The sequence below is a fragment of the Rhincodon typus genome, unplaced genomic scaffold (assembly GCF_021869965.1).
Source record: "Rhincodon typus isolate 14 unplaced genomic scaffold, sRhiTyp1.1 hic_rhity00002660, whole genome shotgun sequence".
NCBI lineage: Eukaryota > Metazoa > Chordata > Chondrichthyes > Orectolobiformes > Rhincodontidae > Rhincodon > Rhincodon typus.
The window spans coordinates 1-10,112 of NW_025968298.1; the positions used below are offsets into that span (position 1 = coordinate 1).

General features: G+C 39.1%; 1 protein-coding gene across 1 annotated transcript; it reads right to left on the bottom strand.

Annotated features, from left to right (window-relative positions):
• Positions 1–291: 291 nt before the first annotated feature.
• On the bottom strand, positions 292–8,711 carry LOC109931203 (sulfotransferase 1C3-like). The gene is made up of 4 exons (XM_048593319.1): positions 8,456–8,711; positions 5,016–5,177; positions 2,771–2,967; positions 292–435 (listed from the first exon to the last, which is right to left on the bottom strand). Exons 1-4 carry the CDS (start codon positions 8,544–8,546, stop codon positions 292–294), a joined length of 594 nt encoding a protein of 197 aa, XP_048449276.1. The 5' UTR covers positions 8,547–8,711.
• Positions 8,712–10,112: the final 1,401 nt, after the last annotated feature.

Genomic DNA, 10,112 nt, shown 5'->3' on the forward strand with positions numbered 1-10,112 from the left:
TTAAACCTATACTGAACTTTATGGAAAATGGACCATTTCAACAAATATGGAGTGGAAGGCTGGAACAGCTGTTTGATGTCATGATAGGACAAGCTGGGAGGCCTCTCTGCATGCACACATGTTCATTCCTGTATACAGAGATGAGTGTGACCTCATCAAGAGTAGCTAAAAGTGCTGCTTTCATCACTTTGAAGGTTTTGGCTTCTGGAGCTGAATTTCGAGCCTAAGGATTCTTAAACAATTTAAAACAAAGTAATAGCATGATACATTTAATAAGAACCAAACAAAACTTTAGCAAAAAACCATACCATTTCCTTCAACAAATTGCTCCAAAAATTCCTGAAAATCCTTCGGTTCCTTCAAGAAACGGCTATATTTGTGAAAGTAGTATGATGACACAATCACATCCTTGGGATTTCTGGCAACATAAATAATCTAGGTTTGGAAACAAATACAGGAACAGACAAATCAGTTGTCAGCTGCTGCTCATTTAGTTTTGTCTCTACTGGGCAATAATCCACACAAACAATTAGGTTTAGTGCAAAAACAGAAATTGCTGGAAAAGCTCAGCAGGTCTGACAGCATCTGTGGAGGGAAATACAGTTAACCTTTCGGGTTGAGTGACCCTTCCTCAGAACTGGACCCGAAGTGTTAACTCTGATTTCTCTCCACGAATGCTGCCAGACCTGCCAAGCTTTTCCAGCAATTTCTGTTTTTGTTTCTGATTTACAGCATCCACAGGTCTTTCAACTTTTAATTAGGTTTAGTGCACTTGTTTTCTCCTTGCTTGTTTCGTTCCTGTTATTCTGATTCAATTCTTCTATGCTTTTTCACATCTTATTTGTCTCTTGACAGAATGTATAAATAATACCCTGTATTGCAGAATGATCATTTTGTGTAGAGGATTATAGGCCTTTGAAAGTACAAAAGTGACACTGAACCCATTTCCAAGATCATAACATATAGATTAAGAAGGACATTTTAATTCTTTCAGCCAGAAAGAGACACACAGCACCCAAGTGATTACCAGTCTTGTTTCCTTTTTAGTGACTGTGTGTGAAAAACATTTCCTAATGATCAGTCCTAAATTTATCATTCTGTATTTTAAACTTGTGACTGCTTATTCTATTCCCAATTTAGTTTAAAGTAACTTTTGAAATTTACCACCTCCAGTTCTTTCACTTTATAACATTCATTTGTAAGTTAAACGTGTAAAAAGAACATTTTTTTCCAGTCTAAAAATAGTGCCTCCACTCTTCCCTCCTAACTTAGGTCTCTACATAAAGCATTACCAACTTTACAGCTTTTTTCTGCTTCTTCAAATACTTTGTCCAATTTATTACATGATTTCTTAGATGGTCATTCAATTCCATTTTCTTTTCCTCTCTTTGGATGTGTACATTTTCTGCCTGTCTCTAATATCCATGGTGAACTGTATTCTTGAACCAGTTAAAGTCTTTGTGATATTGATACATCCAGGGCCTGTTAGGCAGGATTTTGGACCAGATAATTTGGTTTTATCAGCAAATTTGATAGATTTGAAAACTAACTGCATACCAAATCATTGGAGACAATATTAGCCACCTAATATAGATGACTGTTTGTGCGGACTGCTGATTAAAACGCACAGAAATCTGTGGCATGTCAAGAAACAGGCAAAAACTCGTAGACCTTTGCATTTATCCAAAACATCTTTGTTAATGTGGCCAAGAATCAAGCAGATATGATATTTTAACATGTTAATATGCAATTAAATGGAGTTCTAATCCTGGATTTGGTCTTTAGCTCCGTGTGCACAGGTTTCGTGGACCACCTGGAAAGTCCCAGGTAAGACAATGGGAATTAACAGGGCTGAGCAATTGACAGGCAAGAAAGGCTTTAAATACTCACATATGATATTGCTTCCTTACTTAAGTGAAATAGCTTTGCTCACCAGACTTGTTCTTAGAGTGTGTCATCACTCTTTGAGAGGTGATGTCCAAACCTTGGGAGGTCATTTGAGCTGTTTTGCCTTGAGCCTGCACTTTCCAGCTGACAGCCTTGTCATCAGCATGGCAGCTGTTTAGGAGGCTCTACTTTAGCAAGGGCAACAAATGGCTTCTCTTTAACTTCACACCTCTGAGTGGAACAAAAGGAATGAAGACAAAGCACTATGTTGCAGGAGATGAAACCCTCAACATGGGGCATACTGTGGCAGCAAATTAAGATTTTACACGAGATGGAACACCAGTGTTTAAGGAGACTCAGACTTTCTGCCTGCTGGTTGCTGACAATTCCAAATGGGCCACTGAACCCATTCAGTTTCAATTCAAGGTCCAGTATAGATATAACACAAATACTGATATCGTTCACCGCAAGACTACCTGCAGCATGAAAACAACTTGTGGCCAGTTGAAAGGGTGGTGACTGGTGCTATACCAGTGAACAAAAGTCAAAAGCAGCATTTTGTCCCCAATTTCCTCCGACATACAGATGATGATTCAGCCAAGTGCCTTCAATGTACTTGTGAATGAGATCCAAACCAGGTTCACAGAGGTAGAGCCAGGAATAGTATCACATTATCAGTATCACAGAAAATATATCACATTATTGAAAGAGATATAACTAATATGCTGCTAGAAATTAGAGGTACTATATGGTTAGAGCTTATTTTCTGTACATTTGAACTTAATCTGAAAAATAGATTGATACAGATACAGGTAAGTACAATTTCAATGTACCAAAGAACTTATTGTATTGCAATTATATTTAGAGTTGGTTTAAAACAAACCTTGTGCATTTTGTTTTTCACACAATTTGGCACCATTTGGTAGTTTAAGTGTGTTGTCAATAGCTGATAGTCTGTGTTTTCAGGCTTGAATCGAGTACTCTCTATCCATGGGGCTCTATGATAGAGATTCATCTCTTTTGTGGAATCACTGTCATTACATAAAATCAGACTTATGATCTGCTGCATCCAAGTAGTTCCTGAATGAGGGGGACACAAATAATTAATTAATTAACAGAAAAACAGGTGGAAAAAAGTGCCCGACCTTCCCTATCCTGGTGTGGGATGTTCATCATGCAATTTCTTTGTGACTTTAATCATAAGGTTTGTAAGCTTATTATAACAGCAATGTCATCAAATAAATAGCAACTCTTGTATTCACGAGGAGACTGTTCCATTCTTTCTGTCAGGGGATATGCATGCACTCAAAACAGGAGAATCAGAATACATGAGGAAATGTCATTGTTCTGAGACTGTCAGGAACCATTTTGAAATAATTGAAATGCAAAAGATATTCAAAATGCTTGAACAAAATAGTCAGTCTTATTCAAATTTTCAGACAAACGAGGGGGTGGGGAATCTCAGAGACTTATAAAATTCTAACAGGACTAGACAGAGTAGATGCAGGGAGGACATTTCCAATGGTGGGTTTGTCCAGATCCATCGGTCACAGTATGAGGATTCGGGGTAGACCATTTAGGACGGAGATGAGGAGACATTTCAGCCTGTGGAATCCATTACCACAGGAAGCAGTTGATGTCAAAACATTGAATTATTCATGAGGTGACTAGATATAACACTTGGGGCGAACAGGATCAAAAGTTATGGGGAGAAAGCAGGATTAGGCTATTGAGTTGGGCGATCAGCCATGTTCGTGAAGAATGGTGGAGCAGCCTCGAAGGGCCGAATAGCCTCCTCCTGCTCCCATCTTCTATGTTTCTATGTTTAAAATTCTTTCCACGGCTGTTTTTAAGGGTCGATGCTAAAATGTAATGTCATCAGCAAATGCCTGTTTAGGTAAATTTAATAATTTACATTCTGAGCAAACACTGGCTCCTAGCATCATCATATGAGATTAAGGTTTCCATTTATATTTCAAGTATCGTTAATTAAGTGGAATGACTATATATTAATCCACATTAAATCATAATCGCATTCTACAATGAGGTAGTTTCTCCAGAAACATCACCTCGGAGCCCATTTTTTTTTGTTATAGTACTACAGATATTTCCTTGCTATCATTATCAGTTCTCCATTTAAAGCTTCAGATGGTAGACAGGTCCTTGGATCACTATAAGACTTCAAAGTGGCATGGGGCAATAAGTTCCTGGCCTAAGGCTGAGGTTTCTATTTATAAAGCCGGCAAAGTGCCTGGAGATAGGGCAAGAGCACAGTACTTAGATGAGAGAAGTTGGTAATACTATACATGCATCTTGGACATCCAGTAGCAGAGAGAATGGAAAATGCTATGACATGCTTGCGGGGTGGGGGGTGGGGGGTGCGGGGTCAGCTGGCAACTGGACAGATCAGCCCATTCTGTCAGACACTGGGCCAACACATCTGTAAATCCTATGCCTTGTCTCTCAGTTTCTCCAATCGTGAAGGAGACCAATGCCGAGAAAATTCCGCTGTTAAAGAGATTCTTTATATTTGTTTGCGTTTTTTATTAACCATGACATATTTGAGGATTTCAAAAAGAGAACTGGATCATTATCTAAAAAGATCCATATCGTTACTGGAAAGAGATAGGGAATGAGACTTGGTGAATTGCTGTTGGAGCGAGCTCGCATAGGCTTGTTGGGCCTCCGAGGATGAAATCATTCCATAATTCTGTTGTTAGCTTCTTTCTCTTATTATAATAATTGCATGACACTTTTATGATGTTCTTCATCATGGACTAGCATTGGTTATGTAAGCCAACAAAGACACTATTGGTCCTGAAAGTGTGATCAGCAGAGACTGATTTCTGCTACTTTCTATAACTCCATTTGAAATGAGGCATTGTGCATACCAACCAAGCCCAGGCATAACAGAATTCAGTCTTCATCAGATACTGACATGTAAAGAGTATGAATGTACTTTTACCACAGATTCACAGGTCACCTGTGTTCATGGGTTCAACCCTCACAGGGAGTGGCTCACCAAGAGAAGTGAAGATTAAATACATGTAAATACATGTTAAACATTCTTTTGAAGTAGATGTTCGGCAACTCCGGACACAACAATATTAAATCATGACAGTTCTGACCAGATTTGGGGTAAGTGATGAGGAGTGGAATATCTGGATCTATGTTGAAATCTTTCAGCCATTCAAGTTGCTCAACTGAGTGTATCCCTGAACAGAATATGATGCCATTGTGTTGAAAGTACTTCACCGTTTCTTCACTATTTTCCATCGTGGATTTTTTATCTAAAAAGAAAATATTTACTTTAGGCTTTACTTTGCATATGTTAGGAGCAGACAATTGTAAAATCAATCCAGAATGTTATAATATATTACAAGAAATATCACCCAGACCTTTGCTTCAACAACTTGTGCCTTTTCTAAGCGCAAAGCCAGGAGGTTCAAATCTCTGCCCGTTCGGCATTACCCAAGGATTTCCAGGAGTTTAGCTGAAAGTCTGGTAGGTTTGTTTTCTCCAAACTCCTATCCCACAGCACTCCTAGTCACCCCCTCACCCACTACTCATCCGCCCACAAAGCTACCCACCACCTACTAGCCAATTGCTCACTCACCCACATTTACCAGTTTCTTACTCACCCACCCAGTCACTCACAGGGAGTAACTGCTGGGCACTCTATCACACAAGAACAAAAGATAAATGGTGCCATGTGTGCATGAGTGAAGCTAGCCATTTTGTTTTTCCATCATGCAATAGGAACATGTGGTATTTTCCAATAACTAGTCCAGCAAAGTCTCATGGTGTCACAGAATTGATATAATGGAGAAGGAGGCCATTCAGGTCTGCACTGACTGTCTTTGATTTATTGTCAATTTCCTGACTTCTTCCCCTACCTCTGAACGTTGATTATTCAAATCAATTGATTATTCCGCCTTCCACACTATATTCCAAACAATCTCATCTCCAACCTCCGAGACCTAGGACTCTACTCCCACCTTTGCAAATGGATCCTTAAATTCCTGGCCTGCAGACCGCAATCAGTAAGAATTCGCGATTACACCTCCTCCACAATAATCCTCAACATTTGTAGCCTACAAGGTTTTGTTTTCAGCCCCTTACTAGACTCCTTATACACTCACGACACTGTGGCCAAATTCAGCTCTAACTCCATTTAAAAATTTGCTGACAACACCACCATTGTGGGTCAAATCTCAAACGATGACAAGACAGAGTACAGGAAGGAGATAGGTAGCTTAGTGGCATAGTGGGAAGACAGCAATCTCTCCCTCAGTGTCAGCAAAGCAAAGGAGCTGGTCACTGACTTCAGAAAGTGGAGTAGAGATCATGCTCATGTCTGTATCAATGGTGCTGAGATGGAGGTGGGTGGTCAAGAGTTTCAATTTTCTAGGAGTAAATATCACCAACGACCTATCCTGGTCCGTCACGTCAATGCTACAGTCAGAAAAGCACACAAATACCTCTATTTCCTCAGAAGGCTAAGGAAATTCAGTATGTCCGCAATGACTCTTACCAATTTTTATAGATGCACCATAGAAAGCATCCTATCCAGATGCATCACAGCTTGGTTGGGAACTGGTCAGCCCAAGGCCACAAGAAATTACAGAGAGTTATGAATGCAGCCCAGTCCATCGCAACAAGTCACCATCCTTCCATTGACTCTGTTACTCTTCCTGCTGCCTTGGGAAAGCAGCCAACATGATTAAAGACTCCCCCCACCCTGGTCTTACTCTCTTCCAACCTCTTCCATTGTGGGTAGAAGATGCAAAACTTTGAAAACATGGATCAAAATATTTAACAACAGCTTCTTCCCTGCTGTTATCAGACTTATGAACAGACCTCTCATATATTAGAGTTGATCTTTCTCTGCACTTTCTCTGTAGCTGTAACACTATATTCTGCATCCTGTTCCATTATCCTGATGTACATAAGTACGGTACGATTTGTCTGGTTGGCACTCAACACAATACTTTCCGCCGTATCTCGGTACATGTGACAATAATAAATCAAATCAAAAATAGAAATGAAAGCCATCTTAAATGCCTGATTTGAACCTACCACCACAATTCTAGATAGTGCATTCCATATGCTAACTACTCACTGTGTGAAAAAGCTTTGTCTTACCTCACATTTTCATCTTGATCCTTTTGCAGGTGGGAAAAATTTCTCTCCATTTACTCTGTCCAGGCCCATTATGATTTTATAAACTTCTTTCAAATCTCCTCTTAACCTTCTCCTGTCTGACCAAAAATGATCCAACTTTGCTAATCTACTTTAACAATTGAAGTTTCTCATCCCTGGAATCAATCTTAGGATTCTTTTTCTTCGCTCTCTCCAATGTATTCACATCCTTCCTAAGACGTAGTGTGCAGAAATGTACACAGTACTCCAGCTGATGTCTAACTAGTAATCTTTATATGTTCAAGATAACTTCCCTGCTTTTATACCCCATGCCTCTATTAAAAAAGCCTAGAATACCCTACACTTTATAAACAGCTCTCTGTACCTGTGTTGCCACCTTTAAAAACTTACGCATACACACATCTCCGGCCCATTGCTTGTGCACAACCTTTGGAATAATATCTTTGATTTTATATGAACTTTCTGTATTCTTTGGACCAAAAAGCATCACTTCACATTTCTTGCATTGAACTTCATCTACTACCTGCTTGCCCACTTCACCAAGTTCCTGTGGTCCCACCACATTCCTGAAATCTTACATCTCAATTTCTTCTCTGAATGCAGTTCCCATTCTCTCAATAGCAGCAGCAGCTCGCCTCGAACTCCTCTGACTTCCCAGCCTTCCTTGCACTGTTTGTCTTTAATTAATGGCCTTGAACCTATCCTGCAACCACTGCAGTTCATTTTCACGAATGTTTAATCAATAGAGACACAGTGGGTGTCATTGCCAGTTTTATACAATTGCCTAATTTGACCAAAGTACAAGCTACAGTTAACAATGCAATCAAGAACATTTTTTTTAAAAAAGCACCATCAGTGTCAAACAACCAAACAGTTAAATACTATAAATATTTAAATACTTAAACACTGGAGTTGATCCTTCCAGTCACTTGAAACCCAGATCCGTAAACTCATTTTAAATTGGGTCAATCTGGTAACCTACTGAGATAGAAAATAGCATAAAGTTGCTTGAGTAATCACGATACCCTCCTTCATAGTTAATAGCAGATCATGCTTTTGCACAAGCACACTGGATGACCAAAACACACCTGATTCAACATAATATTAAGCATATTTTCCGGAGCCATCAGGCACATAATATCGCCAGGCAATGTCATGGTGACATCCAGCCTCTGGGCCAGAAGTTCCAGTTACTTTCAAGTCCTCCCTGTGTCAATAACATGACCCAACAAGTTGATTAAAATAACTATCACCAGGCTAAATTCAGATGACACAACATCCATTTTGCCAACACTAAATCAACCATGACTTGAAAATCCTGTTCAACCTTTCTGATTGTTACACCCAAAAGTCTGAATGATCACAAAGTAGGTTGCTTTCCCCAATGATAGATCAAGTAACTTACTTACAATGAACTTTGTTCCAAATAAAATTTGGAAGGTAAAATTTGGACTCCAGACTTCTTTTTTTCTGATGATGGTCTCAATTCTTTCCATTTCAACATTCCTTGTACACCAAATAGTTGCTGTACTAAATTTCTTCCATCAGGGAAAGACGATATTGAGAACAAATGAGGGCATGGCTGCAAGGTTTATTTTCCGATTTCAATACAGATTAACTTAATGGACATTGACAATGTGAGTTGTTCCTAATGTGCACAAATCTGATAACAGTCAATTGAATTCACCAAACATGATTTTGCAATCGTATAATAGCTGGATGTCGCAATAGTTGAACATCCAACTACTTCCGAACTATCCCAAAATTGGCTTCAAGCCACAACCCATAAAACAGCTGAAACTGCAATCTATGAAGGGTTTGCTCTTGCCAGTTTTACTCGTGCAGGGAAAGAAAGGGAAGCTTGCAGGTTATCTCATTTTAAAAGCTGGAGAAACTGTATCACAGATTAATTATAAAATAGTGGAGAACTTTGAACATAGATGGTTATCTTCCATTACATGTAAGCACTAAATGGCAGCATTAAGAAAGCGTATCAGAAATGTGTGAATTCACAGATAATTATATATGTTTTCTGGCTTTTGATAAATAAAATTAAATGTAAACATTTAACCTTTGATTTACAATGGTGTTTTGTTGCATAGGTTCAGATTTCGTTACGTGACACTGCTTGAAGACGATTTCAAGACGTAGCATATACTAGCCAGATAGTAAATGGTGCCTGTGCACCAACCTGTTCCAATTGGTGCAGATCCTTGATGCTTCCATAGCCCTGTCTAATTTAACTGCAGTCGGGCTTATCATGCAATTCATCTTCTCCAATGAACAATTCTCCAGTTGGAGAAAACTGAAAGTTTTAAGTTTGCCATTTATTCAAGGCAACCTGGAGAATTAAAAGGTAGGTATACTTTTCTGTGGTGTCCAATGGATATTCATGCTCAGGATTTTCAGAAAATTGACTTAAACCATTGCATCACATTTGCTACAATTCAGTTACTCATAGCTCGAAGAGCAATGTTCATTTTCTTCCAATGGTTGGCACATGACCGGACAAATGTTTTTTGCAGCAATAGACAAAGACTTCAGAAGTTGTAAAATCCTCTAAAAATTATTCCCAGGACTTGTCTGCTATGCATGACCTAATTAGGATTGGCAGTGGAAGAATCTCCCTCATGTCACACACCCTTGTATTATTCTACTTGAACAACAAACACTGTCAGTTCTGTGGTTCTCTTCTCAAACAGAATAAAATACTTCATTGCATCTTGTTCTGCTTGAACACTCTCAAAACTTGCTCGCATGCTCACAAATAATTCTCCCTCTTGGTTATGCCAGCAAATTCTTTCTGCTGTCATGGACACTGTTTTAAGCTGCCTCACAGAATAGGACAGAGACCAATCCACACATACTGCCTTAAAAGCTGCCATACAACTGAAAAGCTGGTACAAGAAGAGACAACTTTGCTGCCTCTGACATAGGTGTCAGTGGGAGGATCTGCCACCATTCTGATTGAAAGAAAGCAAGCAGGCAGTAGGGGAGATGGTCTGAATGGACGCTATCATCAGCAATTTTTTTAATTTCAAAAATATACTTTATTCATGAAA

What these genes read in the sequence shown, in the direction of transcription:
- LOC109931203 (XM_048593319.1), bottom strand. Translation starts at nt 8,546, where the DNA reads ATGGAAAGAATTGAGACCATCATCAGAAAAAAAGAAGTCTGGAGTCCA. An exon ending in TGGAACAAAGTTCATTGTAA is followed by an intron (nt 5,178 to 8,455) that starts GTAAGTTACTTG and finishes TTTTCTTTTTAG; the next exon opens with ATAAAAAATCCACGATGGAA. An exon ending in TGAAAAACAAAATGCACAAG is followed by an intron (nt 436 to 2,770) that starts GTTTGTTTTAAA and finishes TTCCAAACCTAG; the next exon opens with ATTATTTATGTTGCCAGAAA.